This window comes from Castor canadensis, chromosome 6, assembly GCF_047511655.1.
Source record: "Castor canadensis chromosome 6, mCasCan1.hap1v2, whole genome shotgun sequence".
Lineage (NCBI taxonomy): Eukaryota > Metazoa > Chordata > Mammalia > Rodentia > Castoridae > Castor > Castor canadensis.
The window spans coordinates 10,051,058-10,070,683 of NC_133391.1; the positions used below are offsets into that span (position 1 = coordinate 10,051,058).

At 40.3% G+C, this 19,626-nt stretch overlaps 1 protein-coding gene and 1 pseudogene across 1 annotated transcript; both read right to left on the reverse strand.

Moving 5' to 3' along the window:
- LOC109680574 (vomeronasal type-2 receptor 116-like) overlaps positions 1-6,361 on the reverse strand; it is a 31,336-nt pseudogene extending 24,975 nt beyond the window's left edge.
- Positions 6,362-10,576: 4,215 nt separating this feature from the next.
- LOC141424266 (vomeronasal type-2 receptor 116-like) lies at positions 10,577-19,316 on the reverse strand. The gene is made up of 6 exons (XM_074077823.1): positions 19,291-19,316; positions 17,491-17,782; positions 16,325-17,131; positions 15,369-15,596; positions 14,362-14,485; positions 10,577-11,505 (listed from the first exon to the last, which is right to left on the reverse strand). Exons 2-6 carry the CDS (start codon positions 17,746-17,748, stop codon positions 10,577-10,579), a joined length of 2,346 nt encoding a protein of 781 aa, XP_073933924.1. The 5' UTR covers positions 17,749-17,782; positions 19,291-19,316.
- Between the last annotated feature and the right edge of the window lie 310 nt (positions 19,317-19,626).

The window sequence follows — 19,626 nt, forward strand, 5'->3', positions numbered from 1 at the left end:
ACTGATGGAAATCAAATTGAAATCTGAAACAAAGAGCTCCTGAAATGACTGGTACATTTAAAAATTGAGTACACAGTGTCCAGGTCACCAAATATCCCCCTCAGCCCTCCATCCCTCTCTGAGAATCACCTTTGGAAAAGCAACATCCCGCACATGGCTGGGAATCCCTGCCTTCTTCTTCCTCTCACAGTCAGGTAGAGGGAAGAGAATGTGCAAAGGACCTGAGGCAGGGACATACCAGCGATCACAGGAAAGTGAGTTGTGAGTGAGGTGATGTGGATATCACCTGGAGCTCCAGTGCATGATTTTGTCATGTGGAGGGAGTTGGTTGTCATGGCAATTCCATGATGCAATTTGCATCATCACAATGCCCCAGGATGTTTTGTGGGTGGGAAGTGGGAGGTGGGAGCCAGGGTTCTGCTTGAGGAGAGTTATTTGTATAGTGCTATGTGCCTGAGGACCGAGGTTAATGTGGGGTGCAACCTGGTCTTCCAGATTAACCTGCTGTGTGACCCAGAAAGTCCTTCCCCTTCTCTGAAACTCCCAGAGCTCAGAGGCCTAGAGGACTTCATTATCCTTCTCAGACACACAGGTTATGACTCTTATTTCTGGTGCCCAGGATGAGGAGGCCACAACCACTTCATGCCCAAGCTTGAATCCAGGAGAGGGACCAGAGAGAGTGGAGCTCTGCTGATCACCTCCTATGTGCTGCACAGTGCAGATGGCAGTCATCCATCATGCATTTACACTTCACAGCCTCTCCTGCCACTGTCTAGTGATGAATAACAAGAATCATTTTGACAGCACCTCTGGGATCCAGGATCTAGTCTAAGATCATGATAGGATTCATTTACTTAATCTTCCCAATAATGATGAGATAGATACCAGTATCACTCACATATTAGAGATGAGGAAACAGACCAGCAGAGAGGTAGAGTAAACTGCTCAAGGTCACACAGTAGGAGCTGCCCAGTGGATGTTACATTGTGAAGCTGACATTAGTGGTCCCATTATAAAGACAGAAGAATAGAGTCCTGGGAGCCATTTGGGTTGAGGAATTTCCTAGAGGAACTCACTGAGTTCCCATAGCCCAGAAGCAGAATTAAGTCCCTAACACCAGCCCTAGACCCCTATGCAGGCCTTGGATGAACTTTTTATCCACAGCAAAACTCACCCAGTCTTGGTACCTGTGCCCAGTCCTGCCTGCCCTTAGCTCTGAGCAAGGAGTGTTGCCCAGTGTCCATCCATGGTGTTGACCATGTGGCTTTTGTTGTGGAGTGAGCCCACTATGAATGTGGTTGAGGGGGACATAGCCACCACTGCAGAGATAACTATACCTATTGGATATGCATCACATCTCCCATGCATGAGATCAATGAGCTTGGATATGTCACCTCCTGCCAGAGCCATCTGGGGAGACACAGCTGTCCCTTGTCTTTTTCTCACCTTCCCTGCATCATGCACTTGCCTCTTCTTTGTAGGAAGAATCAATAACTGTTCAATTTCATTGCATGTAATATGACTATTTAGGTGTTTAATATCTTCTTGGTTCAATTTTTATTGGTTACATGCATCTAGCAACTTATCCATTTTATCTAGATTTTCCTGTTTATTGAATAGAAGTTTTCAATGATTCTGCTGATTCTGCTGATTTCATTAGCATTATGGATATGTCCCCTTTTCCACTTCTGATTTTATTAATTTGGGTGTCTTCCACACTCCATTTTTTCTTCTTGGCTACGGGTTTGTCGATCTTGTTTATCTTTCTAAAGAACCGATTTTGGTTCATTAGTTCCTTGTACAGTTTGTTTGGTTTCCATCTCATAGATTCTCACCCCTGATGTTCATTATTCCTCTCCGTCTGCTGGTTTTGGGTTTGTCTTTTCTTACTTTTCTAGGAGCTTAAGGTGCATCATTAAGTTGTTTATTTGCAAGCTCTGTGTTTTATAAATGTAAGCATGTATAGCTATAAGCTTTCTCTGTAGCATGAACTTTTCTGTGTCCAACAGATTATGAAAGCATTTTCACTTTCATTGGAATCTAGGAAATTTTTATTTCTTCCCTTATTTCTTCAGTCAACAATTGGCTTTGCAGTAGTGTGCTGTTCAGAAATTTTTCTGGAGTTTCTTTTGTTGTATCTATCACTGTGTTAGTGTCTATCTGTGCTCAGAAGGCCATTGGAGTTTTTTTAATGTAGATGGGTGCCCCAGTGTTTGTTGTATATAATATTTCCACTTGATGAATTGTTACTTTCATTAATATGAAGTGACCTTCATTGTATCTCCTGACTGATTTTAGATTGAAGTTGACTTTGTCAGATATGAGTAGAGCTATTCATATCTGCTTGTTTCTGGGGTCCATTTGCTTGGAAAAATTTCTTTCACCCTTTGACTCTAAGCCAGTATTTTTTTTAAGATAGAGTCTCTTGTAAGCTTAGGTGTTGTTTCTTCATCCAATTTGCTGTTCTGTGTCTTTTGATTGGGGCATTGATGCCATTTACATTCAGTGTTAGTATTGAGAAGTGCCTGTTGTTTCCAGTCATTTTGTTTACTTGTTGTTTCGTTTTACCTATTCCTTGTGTGTTGGTCTGCTTACTCAAAAGTGTTTATTCTTTCTTGAGTCTACTTGCCTCACTCTATTTTCAACTTCTATATGTAAAAGTCCTTTAAGTATCTTCAGTAGGGCTGGCTTGGTAGTTGCAAATTCATTTAGTTTTTCCTTGTTGACAAAGGTTTCAGTTTGTCCTTCAATGAGGACGGATAGTTATGCTGGGTAGACTAGTCTAGGTTGACAGTTCCTTTCTTTCTACATCTGAGTTAAGTCTTTTCATGACCTTCTTCTATTTAGAGTTTGAGTTTAGAAATCTGCTGTTATTCTAATGGGTTTGCCTGCATATGTGACTTGTCTTTTCTCTTTTGCAGTTTTCAGAATTCTTTCTTTGTTCTATGTGCTGACAGTTTTGATTATAATCAGTCTGCATGTCTTTCTTTTTTGGTCATGATGGGTTGATACTCTATAAACATCCTGCACTTGGGGGACTCGCTCTTTCTTGAGGTTAGGGAAGTTTTTAACTATTAATCTATTGAATACATTGTCAAGGCCTTCAGTTTTTATCCTCTTCTCCTTCTTCAATACCCATGATTTGTAGGTTTTGCCTTTTCATGGTGTCACAGATATCTTGCATCTCCCATTCATATTTTCATAGCATTCTTTCATGATCTTTTACTGTTTGATCTAAATTCTCTACTTTGTCTTCTGTTCTTGATACTCTATTTACAACATTCTCCACTCTGTTCTCCAAGCTTCCAGTTATGATTTTTGTTTGGGTTATTGAATTTTTTATTTAGTATTGATTAATTTTAAGGGTATCCTTATCTTTGTTGGTTTTCTCTTCCATATCCTGGATAATCTTCTAAATTAAAGTCATCTGTTTTTTGGAATCTCTTGGTGTTCATTTAATTGGTTTCTCATGTTCTCTTTGAGGTCAAATGTTTACTTTTGTATTGTTCCTTTGGTGTCATTAACCAGTTTTGCTATTTTTTTTAATTATTTTTTGATAGCTCTTCTTCTATGCAGGTGGAACTGGCCTTTTTATGGAGAGTGGTTGTCTTGCTATCTCATTCTGCATTGAGACGTACACATCTGGAGTTGGTTTTGGTTAGGATTTTAATCCCATGTGCCCCTGTAGTATGGTTTTGAGTTTTTGTCTCTTGGAGCTTCAGTAGTGTTCCTCAGAGCAGGGTATGCTGGATTTGTAACCCATTGCAGGGTTTTTGTTGTGTCGCAAATTACGTCTTTTCTCACATCATTGAGGGGTTCGAGTTCCTGCTCTTGGATGGGGACAGAGGGGCTCTCCTGCAGTGCAGTGGGGAACGCCAGGTCTCAGTGCACTGTGGGGGCCAGGCCTCCTAGCACCAGCAGAGTAGCAGATTGCCACTCAGTGGAGGAGCTGGGATTCTAGCTCTTGGTAGGGAGAGATGGGAATCTCCTGCAGGGAGATGCAGTGTGAAGTGCTCAGTTTCTGTGTGCCTGGGGAAACAGGGATTATCGTACCACATGCAGAGTAGAAGATTTTAGCTTACCTCTCCTCAGTAGGATATCTGGCATTTTCAATCTTTGTTGTGGGAATAAGGGTTCTGTTGCTATCAGGGACTGTGGGGGGTGTGGATCTCCATGCTCTGTGGGGAGAGAAGCCTCCTGGTGCCTGCAAATAGCAAAGCCTGGAGCCTGTGGGGCACTTCTGTGTGTGGTGGCAGGCTCCTGGCAATGTGTAGCAAATTGAGGCCACCTGTTGTGCATCAAGGCCAGTGCACTTGAATCGACATAGCCCAAAACACATAATGGGGTAAAGACACCCTCTTCAACAAATGCTGCAAGTAAGTCTGGATTTCACATATAGAAGGCTGAAACTAGATCCCTGTCTCTCAACCTGTACCAAAAACAACTCCAGTGGATCAAAGACCATAATATGTCAGGAAACTTTGAAGCAACTCCACAAACTAGTAGGAAATACACTGGAACATCCATGCCATCAGGTTTGACTGGGAGATGGTCATGAGAGTGGAGCATGCAGAGTGAGAGGGTCTGGTGTGAACCCTTACTGAAGTTGAAGCTGCAGAGAGTTGTGTGAACAGAAAGTATGGTCGTCAGACATTCTACCACCTGTGGAAGGGTGAGAGTTCCATAACATGATGGTCATATGGAGACAAATCACTGACTCTGCTATGTCTGTGTTAATGTTGTCCTTTAGGATGGGCATCCTGGATCAGTGTGTTGATTCCGTGTGGTCCTGAATGCATCAAGCCCAAGTTTCCCTAACCACATGACTTCCTGGGCTTCCAAATGAAGTGAATTTCTGAGCAGGGCATGAAATATATATGCTTTCTATGAAAATCCACACCATCCAGTTTGTTGGTCGCTGCTGCTGAAAGCCTTGCACTTTTCCAAATCACATGATGTACATATCCTCACCCCAAGAAGAAGGTGAATTCCTGGACATGGATGGAAGCACTGAAACCAGCAAGTAGATTTCTTGGTTCCTAAGGTAATCTCTGCATGTAGGTAATTCTGTGCACTATCCCTGTCTATAATGTATTTTGGGACACTGATCAGCTTAAACCCTAGCTATTCCTAGACACAAGTTGGGGACATTGTGAAGCAAGTAAAATCTTACTCAACTGACAGGTGGTTAAGCTCCTTCTGGCTAACAGTGACTCCAAAGAGAGAGAGCTTCTATAGTGAAAGCAGTCTAGAAGTCAGATAACCATTTTATCAGACATTCTAAGTGGTTTAGCTCAATGTGAGTACTGTCAGGATCAATATTTTTATCAGATGGGCAAATTCACGGCTACCTATGTGGAGAAAACAAGTCACAACCTTGTCACTACGTTCTCCTGTGTAAACATTGAGAATACTTCAATGAAGACCACAGGTGTTAAAGTTTTCCCAGAAATAGCTTGGCTTATATGTACAAATCTTAATGCAGAAACCCAAGTAATATGAAACAAATAAGGCCACATGACTCACCATAAACTCAGTATCTCCAAAGAAACACTAACAATAATGAAGAAGAAGGTATCTTAGACAAACATTTTTTTTAAAAATGGTTATGAGTGATTTTTTTTAAAAAAGAAAAGTTAAAGAAGGAAAGAATGAATGCATGAGTGGATGACAAGAGAACACAAATAAAGACCCAATGGAAATAAGGAAGTCAATGCAGGGCTTGAATTTAAAGATACAATAGTTATACCCATCCTGTCAGAAATCAAATTGAAATTCTGGGAACACAAAGTCAACAAATCAACTAAGAACCTCAGTTTAAAGTTTTCTCCCCATCAATGAATAATGTTGATTACAGAATGTGAGGGATTAAAGAAATTTAAATGCATTAGAAGCATTAGCTGAAGGTAAAGGAAAAACTAAAGCAGGAATGGAACACTTGAAATTTCAGTTCCACCAATATATGGGTCACCTAATGTTCCCCTCGGCCTTGGATCTTTCTCTAAGAACCATCTGTGGAGAGGGGGCAACCTGAGCCTGACTGGGAAGTCCTGGATTTATTCTCTCTCTCATCAGTTCAGATAAGTAATTAATAGACAGTGCAAAGGACCTGATGCAGGGGCACAGCTGGAGCAAGCACAGGTGAGTGAGGTGTAAATGGAGTGATGTGGACTGGGCCTTATCTTGGGGCTGCAGTTACTTTTTGTAACATGGAGGGAATGTTGGGCAACTCCATAAAACCATTTACATCTTTAGAATACCCCAATGGCTGGCTGACCTGGGGAAGGTGGGTGTGTGGGGGAAGCCGGGTTCCACTTTGAGGAGAGGGATTTGTATTACTTTCATGTGGCTTGGGGCCCATGGTTAATGTAAGGTGATACCTCCTGTCACAGATTAACCTGCTGTGTCACAAGAAAGCCCCTTCCCTTCACTGAAACACCCAGAGCTCAACAGCCTAGACAGTTGTTTTCCATGGATTTTCTCAGAAGCAAGGGTTATGAGCCTTGGTTCCGGTGTCCACAATGAGGTGACCACACTCCCTTTGTGCTAAAGCCTTACTTCAGTAGAGGGGTGCATAGGATTGGAGCTTTGTTAGCACCTTTATGTGCTGACATAATGCAGGTGGCCTTCATCCATCATGCATTTAAGCTTCACAGCCTCTCCTGCTACTGGCCAGTGATGAATAACCATAGGAAACATTTTGACAGCACCATGGGAGCCAGTCTGTAGCCTAAGCTCATGGTAAAATTATTCTATTGGACCCGCCTCATAATGGTGAGATAGGTATTATTATCACTTACATATTAGAGGTGAGAAAACAAGGCACAGTGACAGCAACTTTCTCAAGGCCACAGAGTAGAAACAGACTTTCTGGATGTGTGTGCTGTGTAGACAGCAGACCCACACTTTTAAGCTGCTTCTACAAGATGAGACTGTGGACATGAGCAAATTTCCCTGGAGTCTGCCTGGGATATCACAGAGCTGGGCCCTTGTGCTTTTCTCCCCTTTGTTTGAAGCTACTCATGTCCACACAAACCCTCATGAAAGGGGTCCTGAGGGACACCCCAATCCACAAGGACTTCCATAGTCCTCTACAGGTTTCTTTCTGGGCTAGCGAGAACTCTCACTACCTTAGACATACTGAGCTCCCATTCCTGGGCTTGCTGGAGTTGTCCAGGAGATTAATGTGCATAATTAGCATGGCTTATCTGTGGGAATGAGCCTCACCTTCACCCCATCTTGACCTACTCATTGTGCACTCCCCAAACACATTCTCACTTCTTCCTTGGTTATCTTTGCCTGCATTATCCTGTCACCCTCAGCACACCTCCACCTCTTTGTGCAGTTTTGCTTTTGTGTATACGTCACTGCTGTGCCCCAGAGAAGCAACACATTCGACCTATCTTCACACATACCACTTGGCTCCTGTCTCAATTACACAGGTGAGCACATGCAAGAGTGTGTGTACATGTGCATATGAGTGTTGTGTGTGTATGCACAAGTGCGCACATGCACGAGTGTGTGTATTGAGTATATTTGTCCTAAGTGTGTGTGTATGAGTGTATTTGAGTGAGTAAGCCCACTATGGTGAACATACATGCGTCTGTGTGCATACATGTGTGTTCATGCATGTGAGGTTGAGTATATATGACAGGATGAGAACACTTCCACAATGACTTCCCTTCTGGTTCCCTTATCCAAGCCCTGGACTTGAACAAGCCATAGTCTTTCTTGTCCCCAAGACACAGGACTGTGACCCAACTCTCTAACTCAGAGGACACTTTCATCACCCACATGCACAGATAAGCACAAGGGCAGACGTAGACTCAGGCAAGACCTTGCTGCAGGATTCTCCACCCCCTGCCCACATACTGGGAATCCCATAGAGTCCACTGAAGGCAGAGCATCTGGAGTCTTGGATTCTGGACTTGAATACAACTTCTTGGCCCACATTCAGCAACTCCTGCAGGTCCCAGCATAGTCAGTGACCAGACACTGCAGTCTGTTTAGTCAGAAGGAAAAGTGTTCGAATGGTTGGGCACAGTATAGTGGGAACAGCATGGAGGGAATAAGTTGTGACAGCATTGAGAGGTTCTCACCTATATCCATGCTTCCAAGCCTACCTTGGCATGTTCAAAAGATCCATGAGAAGATGGTACAACCTGACTAGCCCTGTACACCAGCCAGGTGTTATGAAGGGACTGTCAGTGTCCCCAGCCGAGCCTTGGACCCAAAAGGCACTCTCCTAGCTCTGTCTCCCCTGCTTAGCTGTGAATGTCCCTGTGTATACTCATGTCCACATCCTGTGCCTAGTGTGCCCAGATGTAGAGTAATAGACACTGCAGTGAAGTGGTGACATGTGTGGGACAGGACCTTGGCAAGGAGACTAGCAAATTCCCACCCCTGACAGGCAGTGACTGAGGTGGCATATGGGGGAGGAGGGACAATGGCATTAGACTGATGTAGGTTGTAACAGTGACCCCTCCTCACTGGCCCAGCCTGCATCAGCAATCCAAGCATGCCTTAGGTTTCTGATTCACCTTTCTCTCAGAGCTTCTTTATGGATTATTAAAGAATTTCATGACATTTTCAATTAATGTTACTCCAGCAGGATTTATTTATCTAATGTTGTTGATAAAGTCTTATGACATCTACAACATTCATTTTGCAATTAATTAACTAAAACTGGTGCAGTTTAGAGAGCAAATTAAACACTTTTTCAGGCAGGGGTTAGTGAATCTAATGAATGGGCCAGTGTGTTCTAAAAGAGAAATAAGAGCACATGTCTCCCTCTAGTTGATGACTTCATGAAATGAGCCAGTGACACTGAACTTTGTCCTCATTGGTGAAAGATGATCACAGCACCTGCCTCCACTTCTTCAGCAATCTGAGGTTGGCAAGAGTTTTTATTCATAGACAAACACAACAAAGTGCTTCATGATGGATGGTTAATTTTATGTGACATGCGCATGGGCCACTGAGTACTCAGATAGTTGATCAAGCACTATTCAAAGTGTGGCTGTTTCTGAGTGATGTGAATATTTCAAAGTACTAAATGAGAAAAGCACTTGGCCCTTTTAATAGGAGTGGGCTTTGTTAAGCAGTTTAAGGCTAGAGTAGAACTAAACCACTAAGTAACATGTAGTTCTTGTCTGTCTGTATAAGTTACAGCATTGTCTTTATCCTGCTATTGCCTTGAAGAGACTTGTCAACTCTTGCTTTTGGCTCTTGAGTGAATTTTTGGACTGGATTTTGTACCATGTGCTCACCTGGGTTTCTAATTTGTTGATGGTAGATACATTTGGAACTTCTTTACCTCCATAACTATTCATTCAGTGTGTGTGTGTGTGTGTGTGTGTGTGTGTGTGTGTGTGCATGTGTGTGTGTGTTTGAATGCACACTCTTTTGGCTCCATGTCTGGAGAATGTGATAGACATATGCCCCAAGTGACAATTGTGATCAAGAGTACTGGCTTTGACACCTGAAGCCACGTTTTTAGCTGGAGGAAACTAGTCTACTGTGTACTTTCAGTTGAAGTATTCACAAATTTAGGGAGACTAGACATGAATGTATTGGGGTGTGTTTTGTCATCACTGTACTGGGGGTTGTAGCTGAGGAATCATATACAACTGCAGTGCTCAAGACACTGGGTCCAGCCCCCAACTCCACACTGGGAAAGAAAGCTTAGCTGCAGAAGCATGACAAACACCACCCATGGGAAAATAGAAAACCCTAATAAAGAAGAATCATGGCCACTGCTCCAGTATCCCTAGAAGAATATAGGAACTCGGGGTTCTCAGTGAGCAATTTCCAGTTGAGCTAATCTTCTAAACCAGGGGGTCTTTACTGTATTTCCCCTGTAGAAGATCATATTTCTGTTTGCTCAGTATATGCCTCAATGCTTACTTCACAGAACTAATTCAGCATTGCTAAATTAGAGCTAATATGCTAAATCAAGCTAACATCAATTTATTGAATGAGGCACTATTTCATTAAAGAAGAATGCTGAGCTTTCCACTTTCATTGGAACCTGAAGCATTTTCCTTTAGAGGCAGAAGGTACTTGTTTCCTCACTATACAGAGACACACTAAATGGGAGGGGGGAGGACCAAGCAAAAAGAAATACTCTATCTCAAAAATAAGAAATGCAAAAAGGGATGGTGGTTTTGCTCACATGGTAGAGGAATTTTCTGGAATTTTCCACTATTGCCAAAAAAATCAATGAAATATATCAAAGGAATCTAAAACAGTGCAACACTGAATTTCATATAATCTGAAAATGGAGGAAAGTAACTATAAATACCAACAGGCAGAAAACATCATTGTGGAGATTAGAAGTATAAGCCAGTAGTATTTGCAGGGTTGATTGCACAATCAATGACACAAAGTGAATAACAACATCACAATGCAATCAAATGTTGAAAATGAGAAATGCAACGTATAGAAATTCTAATCCTGATAGAAGAAGCAGCATGAGTTTTCAGTAGACTGAAGTAAACCACAAGTTTTAATCTCATATCTAATGGCTAGAATGGTTTAGTTTTATTTTTGATTTTTGTTTAATATACACATGAATTTAACCTTCAGAAGCCTCATTGTACATAGAATGGGTTTTATTCCTGAAGCCATATAGAGTGTTTCTCTCTGGCCTTAACAAAATAATGTAGCACTTGGGACCAAAGAAGAAGCCTAAGATCCCTGCACTGGAGGCCAAGATGGAGAAGACCTCCACGGCCACCATGACCCTTCCCTTGGTGCTGTGGTAGACAGGGAGGAAGGTGACCCAGACACTACAGAACACCAGCATGCTGAACGTCAGGAACTTGGCTTCATTGAATGTGTCAGGAAGGTTCCTTGCTAGGAAAGCCACAGTGAAGCTCCCAAAAGCCAGGAAAATTAGGTATCCCAGGATGCAGTAAAAGGCCACAACTGATCCCTTGTTACACACGATGATGATGTGGCTGTGTTCCGAGTTTGTGTCTGTGTCAATGAAGGGTGGGGAGGTTCCAAGCCAGATTCCACAGGCAGTCAGTTGGATCAGTGTGCAGATGGGAATAAGGTAGTTAGGTGTCCTTGATACCAACAGCCACCTCATCCTTTTCCCTGGAGATGTGACATTGAATGCCAGAATCACAGTGAGAGTTTTGGCCATGACAGTGGAAGTAACCACTGTGAACACAATTCCAAATGTAGTCTGCTGGAGGATGCAGGTGGCCATGCTAGGATGGCCAATGAAGAGCAAGGAACAGAGAAAACAGAAGGTGAGGGAGATGAGCAGGATGTAGGTGAGAGCCCTGTTATTGGCCTTGACAATGGGAGTGTCTCGGTGTTTTATAAAGACCCCAAGAACAGCAGCTGTGAGTACAGAGAAGATCAGAGCCATGCAGGCCAGAGCCAAACCCAAGGGATCTTCATAACCCAGAAAGGTCACAGATTTTTGGAGGCAGTGGTTTTTGTCTCTGTTGGCATATTGATGATCTGGACACTTCACACACTGATCCATGTCTGGTGAGGAGTACAGGTTACCATTAGTCAAGGTTCAGTTTTCATGCCTCCCCTCCAGCACAATGGTAAACTTTTCCTCTTTTGTTGCTTTAGATAAAAATGAATTCTACACAGCAAATAATTCCAACTGAACACTTCCCATTTTTGTTATGATAGCACAAACCTGTCCCTTTAACTTCCTTGACTTATTCAGCATATTCATGGCACAATTTTCTAACTCTCAAAAAACACTAAAGTTATTCCTAGCTCTCCAAATAAAACCTTTATAAATTATATCATGTTTTATTCACAACCATCCCAAGTTTGTTTAGAATTATGTTTTCTTTTATTATTAGATAGATAATTAATAATTTCCAGAAAATAGAGGCGATCAATAACACTTTTTAACTGGGTGAAGAAGTCTCAACATCCTGCAACTCAGTGTAATTTTCACCATATGCATGTTCTAGGTTAGAGTACACTTGCACTGAATCAATACACTTATTTGTAGGGTACTAAGGTCTTTCTAGTATGAGTTTGTCCTTTCATAATCCTATTTAGACCTGCACTAATTCCAGTCTATTTGCCATTATTCTACACATGTTTTGTTAATGTCAAGAGTTTTTCAAAGCAAGTATGATTTTTAGGCCTAGGGAGCATATACATTAAGATATAGTAAATGTCATTGTTTAAAAAATTCACTTATGACTTACAACTACTATGTAGAATATAATACATTCATATATACTAGATGCATATTCCATCAAAGGAAATTCAATGATTAATTTCACAATTTACCTCAATTTTGTGGAAAACACTACTGTATGAACATATTCAGGTTGTATGTTCTGTTTCAGAAAAATATCTTTATGCTTGTTGCACGGGACCAAGGCTGAAATCCAAGCTACTCAGGAGGTAAAGACAGGGGGGATTGCATTTCAAGACCAGCCTGGGGAAAAACTCAGATCCCATGTCAACAAATAAGCTTGGAGTGATGTTGGCACCTGTGTTCCCAATTTAGGCTGATCACACTGCAAGGCAAAAAGCATGTATCTGTCTACAAATTAACTGAAGCAAAAAAAGACTAGGACTATAGTTCAAGTGATAGAGCACTTGCCTAGCAAGACCAAGTTTTCGGGTTTAGAGCCTGGAGTCATTAATCAATCAATTAATTAATCAATAAGTCAATTCGTAAACTATGTGTTCATTTCTGTTACTGAAAGTATTGTCTTGGGCTGCAGAATTTCACAAATGATGTCCTGTTACAAAGTTTTTCTTTCTTGGTGAACAGTCTTATTAAGATTTTTTATCATATTTATTTATATTAGAATACCCCTTAACTTTGATTTTCCTTTGTTGTGTTAATTTACTAAATATATTTTCTTGTTGTATTGATTCTCTTGTTTCTTTGTTTTAGGTTGCTTTTCCTTTTTTGTATTATGATAAGTACTTGTTATAAACAATGTCTGGCATTCCTGATTTTATGCCTGAGTATTTATTCCAACCCCTCAAGTCCATTCATAATATTTTCATGTTTTCATCATTTATAATCTTTATTTAAAGTGTTCTTTAAACTGTGATATGTGTAAACAAGTATTTGTTAATATGTAAACTTGAAGATAGTGACATTGTTTAGAGAGTTCTTTGTCTGAACAGAGTGAACCTACATTAAATCCTGTGGTCATAAAGAATTAAAAATGAAAATTAATTGCATCTGCACTGTGTTGTCAATCTCAATATATTTAAAAGTGAAATTGAAATCATGCAACTATGCTGCTTAAATAAGGTATATGAATCATAAAGGAAATGAAAAACTGTGATGTAGAAGTGTTTCTAGCATGTATTATTTAACATAAATCTGGACATTGTAAATGTAATATGCTAACTGTGGCATCCTGAAAGGTTCAATATCTATTTGTATCTCTATTCTACATCATTCCATCCAACTTTCTGTGGGTTTCTGCCAGATGGTAACATTTTCAGGTTTTGTGATTATTACAAGAATTCATAGCATAAAAATCTAGTTGACATTTCCCCCACTCATCTAACATAATATTAGTGTTCATGTATCTCTGTACAAATTTATGACACTTTTCCAGTAGGTCTCTGTGTATTCATTGTAGACCTATTACGTTGGTTTGTGTTCATGTCATTATTAGTTGCATGTCTTTTTACATATGGAGTGTTGGTTTGTTTTCTTTGGAGGGGCTGGGGTTGAAACTGAGGGTTTTGTACTTATAAAGCAAGCACTCCACCACGTGGTCACAGCTCCAATCCATTTTCATCTGGTTGTTTTTGCTATAGGATCTCACACACTGTTTGCTTGGGCTGGTCTTGAACTGTAATCCTCTGATCTCAGCTCTCAAGAAGCTAGGATTATAGGTGTAATCCACCAGCACCCAGGTCTGCTAACTGAAGTTTTAAAAAGTTTCTTACAATATACATAATCCTACCCCTTAAACCAAACAAAAATTTTCTGAACACTTGGTCTTTGTCAAGCATTTTGACAAGCACTCAGAAAATAGACATGTGCAAGAACCATGTATTCACTGTGAGGTACAAATAGGAAGGTATTTTTCCATAATATTTCTCCCAAATTCCATGACAGAGATGAAAATTGCATAGAGAGAAGTGGTGGAAGGTGTTTTCTTGAGAAGGTAATGCATACAATTGATATAGCAATGAATCAAATATGAAAATCATGGTATATGGGCTGTGCTGTTTCAAAGGTCAATGTGATCCTTTGTGTCATTTCACTTGCCAATGGATGTAGGAAGATCTTGCCTATGCATTCCACTTGTAGGGCTTTTCCCTCTTCAAGGAATATGGGAAACTATTTAGGACGGGTGGGAGTTCCTTCATAAGTCACAGACTTACCTGTCCCATTAGAAATCTCATTGTCAGGGCAAGGGATGCAATCAAAGCAACAGGGAGACTTTCCCTGCTGAGGGGAATTCCTGAATCCAGGACCACAACTCTCACTGCAAACAGAGTGAGGATTCTGAGGAAAATCAGATAGGTATTGGTGGTTGCTCAGACATTTCCATAGTATTTCAGTAATTACAGTGTTTTATTGAATTGGATCAGTAAGAAATAGTAATTTTCTCTACAAAAATCCTACAAATTCCTTGTACATTATTAGATTCTGGCCATGATATGACACAATGGCTTATGTGTAAAAGTCTTGGTAGCCAGGACTGCTGCTTTTTTAGAAAGTATCAATCCTTTAAGCATTGATTCTAGTGGGAGGAAATTTGGTCATTACAAGTATACAGTTAAAGGTGATATTGGTACCCCAGGGCCAATCCTCTCTCTCTCTTCGTTCCTCTGTTGCCATGAGGTGCGTACAAGCTATGCTACCTGCTACAACCATAATGCTCTGCTTTGCCATAGACCTTAAAGGACCAGGCCAAGTTCAAGATGGAGACTTTCACAACTGTTAGCTGAATAAACGCTTTATCCCTAGAAGATGATTTTCTCATTCATTTTGTCACGGTGAGCGACAGCCAAATAAAACAGATATTGTGTGTATTTTAGGATTGCAAAATATGAACACAGAAACATGTTGGTAAACAAATGTGTTCCTTTCTCACCCATGATTGAATTAATAAGAAAAATCTCTAAAATGGAAGTTATTAAATGAACATTGCTGGATCATGAATCAACATCAGGAATATTAAATTTTTTTTTTCATTTTTCTTTTATTATTCATATGTGCATACAAGGCTTGGTTCATTTCTCCCCCCTGCCCCCACCCCCTCCCTTACCACCCACTCCGCCCCCTTCCTCTCCCCCCCTCAATACCCAGCAAGGAATATTAAATCTGAACAAGTATTGCTTACTGATGTGTGAAATTCAAAACTTTATGATTTGATCCAACCCACCTCTAAAGTTCGCGAGTTCCACTCTATCAGATCCTCATGTAGAGATAATTGTTGACCATGTAGACCATATGGGGAAAACTTTCCTACTTTCACCTTATGTCTAAGACCTTCTGGAAAATTCCAAAAGTTGAGAATGTCGTACTCTGCCTCCAATTTCCTTTTCTCATCCAAAATCACTTGGTCTCCTGCAGGGTTGTTAAACTGAATGCTCTTCATAAAGAGGTGCAGCTAAAAGAAATGCATCATCCTAATGTGAAGTGGATTCCATGGTTGAGACAGAAAAACTGAACTGAGCAAAGCTCCTGATTGTGTTTGTAATGCATTACAGCAATGATGTAGTACAAAGAAAAAGCTAGAGAACTAAAATATCATGATATCAAATGCTGGACACACATCAGAGGATCAAAATTACAGTTTCAACACAAAACACCAATGTCACACTTAACTATAATGAGTGAATCTGGGGAATTTGATCATTTTTAACTTCCTGGAAAAACCTAGTTGTATGTATTTTATGAATGAATCTAGAGAGTCAACTATCAAATGGGTTCAATAACACCTAAACTGGAATTAAATCAAATCATCGATATAAAATACCCACTACAGCCTCCAGCAGGTCTTAGATACTTGAAGACCTCATTCTCTTTCTTGTTATTTAAGAAACTGTTTGTGAAATGCTGGCTTTATCCTATTGAAAACATTTTCCATGTAGGTTGTTGAAGCCATTTAAAACAGAAAACATTGATGTGGAACTAAAACACATTTCTTTTTGACACATGGTACCCTGGTATTCAAGTACACATCTGCCCAGGTCTAGTTATCTCCTAGGAAGTGAAAAATGTATACTTTCTATTGTGCTTTCTGAAATGTATCACAAACTACTTAGCTTATCTGTGAAATCGGTTCACAAAGAGATGTTCCTGATGTCATGTACCTTCCAATGAAAAAGTCTTTACCTGAGAAGGGGAAAACACCATCCACTTTCCATTTCCAACTGTTTGCATTTGGATTTGATGAAGTAGCATCTCATGAAGGGTGTGGGCCACAGCATACACAGCATTGTAAATATTGTAACTCTCTTCACTCATGGCTGTTTCAAAATGATTCCCAGGCAACCAGTCCAAGGAGGCATTGTGTGGACATTTCTTATAAGTTCCACACTGAGACTCAGAAAACGAGCAATTTAAAAACACTAAAAATAGACTAACCAGGTAAAAGTCATCTGGATATTTGGAAGGGTTAGCTGACTGGATGAAATTTCTGAAACCAGAAATGTCTCCATGGTGGTGTGAAAAAATGAGTTGTCCATGGAATGAGTCTAAAATGAGATGTCTATGACTTCTTAAAAAATCCCATTGAGAATTCATGACCCAGACTTTGCCTGTCATTAAAATCTCCCTCAAAGTATTCATTAAAACTTCCAGGAAATCACTGTCACCATAAAGGATAATAACATTTGCTGATGATTTTATAATCTGATGATGTTTTGACCAGGTTTTTGGGAAAAAGGACACTGTAGAGACTGAGATCATTTCCACAAAGGCTACACAGATTCTGTGCTTGTCCATCTCTTCTCTCAGGTCTGAGAGCATCTGAAAACCTCTGTGGTCTTCTGAAATGAAGAGCCCCACCCAGGTCCATCTGAAATGAAGCATCAAGGAGATCATGCCAAGGACCAGAGATGTTTCTTTGGGAGCCATCTGATAGAGAGATGTGAACTTGTCATGGTCACTCAGGATAGGATCAAAAGACCCAAAGGTAAGCTAAAGGGAGAAGGAAATCGAAGCTACATGAAAAAGAGAACAGTCAAGAAGTACAAGCTGAGGTCTGGTACATACTAAGCCTGAGGAAAAGAGGTAGTAAGTAAGGCTTGCTCATTACACTTTATGAGAACTCTCTGGAAAACCATACGTCAGTCTCAGAAATCTAAGAAAGCCCAGTGTCTGTTTCAATTTCTCCCTCTTCTGTGTTCCAAAGGGAACATGGGTCTTCCACAAACTCTTTCACATTAAGAATGGAGAACTTCATCAAAAGAGTCTCCTCCTTTTGTTCTTCCTGACACCTGTCAATTGCACGAAAGAAGCCATGGTTTCATCTATTCCCATCCCACCCACACCCTTACCTGAGGAATTTTGTAGAGCTGCAGCAGTGTCCCAGTATTGGCAGATATTACCCATGAAGGTCCTGTAAGTGCTGCTACAGATTTGCTCTCTCTTCTACAGTTGTAATTAGGAATAACTTTGTCAGACAGAAAAAGCCAAATGAAGGGTGGCTCTAAGGTATTCCATTCAGTGTGTAGGACATTATAAATATCAAATCCCAGAGACATGTTCTGTAGAAGAAGGGGGTTCTTGTTGATCTCCTCAATGGCAAAATCCATGGCAAGTACAAACTGGTAGTTCCTTAAGGAAAGCCTAAATAGAGACCATTGTATTCTCCATTAGGAACAATAAATATGTGAGATGTTCAAATCAAAAGCAATGACTTCTGTGCATTCAATACATGTGTCTCTAAAATAAGATGTCACATAATCTGTGTCTATTTGTATTCATTAAGAATATAGGCTCTTATATAAGTTTAGGTGAGGTGATAAAAAACAATCTTCCATAAATGAGATTCAAGTCCTTGTATGAACAAGGAAAGGAAGGGAGAGGGAGAGGGAGAGAGAAAGAAAGTGGGTTGAGACAGAGAAGTGTAGGGAGAGTAGGAAGGGGAAAGCAAGAGTGAAAGGGCTGTAGAGGGACAGGGAGAGGGAAGATGGAGAGGGAGAGGGAAGGGAGAGTGAGGGAGAAGGAAGGGGAGATGCTTTGTTATCTCAGTGCAAATTTGTGGTGCTTTATGCTTTGTTTTATCTGTGCCACAAGTGTGAAAGTGTATATTTGTTGTTAAATTGACCCAGTCTGTTATATGATTATAAGAAATCACAACTTCTTAACATTCACCTACTCCCTGGGAATACAAATTTTGTTTTTGCTTGCCTAACCACTATCTGAGATCCTTGTGACCTTGAGATTTGAACATATCCATAAACATCAGCCCAGGTGGATAGTGGTCTTCTTTACAACCACTACTCCAAACTCAGTCTTCATAATGCGGCGTGAGACAATGTTTATAGTGGGTAAGCCAGATAGTAAGATTATAATTTTGATTCTTGAACTCATTCTTAGTGTGTTGATTTCAAACACTGGGCTGATATAAATCACACAGCCCTACAGTGTAGAGCTTCTAGAATACATGTACTGCATCTGGAAGAAATGTAGTGCCCATATCTTGCACATTTACTACTCCATTTCACATCATCTGTGGCTGGTGGCAGCAGTTTTGTGTCTAAGTCAACTTCATGAATAGGAAGTGAAGAGAAGAGTGGGCCTTGTTTTAATTCAGGATGTGTTAGTCTTGGTGAGTAAAGGATTTTTATGTGTAACAGCCTGATCGCTTTGGTGGCCATAGGAATGACAGCGAAACTTGGAAGTGGTCAAACCACAGTGATTAGTTTCAGAAACAGACAGCATCACACAGTTTACAACCTCAGACTAGTAACTGTGGATGAGGTATCTGGGCCTACCCTATCCCCAGGGAGAGGTTCATAAGTTTATAGTACTTCTCTATGCATTCCATTGTTGAGGATTTCATTTTCAATACAGCAACAGATTATGTGTGACAAACTGGATTTTTCTTTCTGTTCATTAATGATACAATAATAATATATCACCAAATCATTCCCTACAAACCTTTCCAGAGAAATAGTGTAATTGACAACAGGCTCAGACAAAAAATACCAAACTCTTAGAATTTCTGGAAACACAGGCCCAAATGAAGCCAGAAAAGGAAGGAAGACTGAAGTAAGTAAATACGTGATAGTTGAAAGCCCAAATGGTATCCCATGTCAGAAAGCATCACGAACCTTTTAGGAAATTATGACCTCACCTCATTCTCCAGATGAGACAACAGTGTATAATCAGGAACTATTTGTTAGGGGAGAAAAGTCAGAGAATTAAACAAGCCATTTTAAGGAAACAAGAGAAATATTTCATTAGTCTACTGAAAAACTTAATAAAAACAAAGAGAGAATAAAAAAATATTAAACAGAATTTCTTAAGCTGATAAATACATTCAGCAAAATCAAAAAATGTGATAGAAGAGAACAATAGCAAGGTAGATCAACAAAAGAAAGATGAATGTTCTTAGAGACAGGCTATTTAAAATACACAATTGAAGGAGAACAATAATGAAGAAGTTGACAAAGGCTTATTGCTTC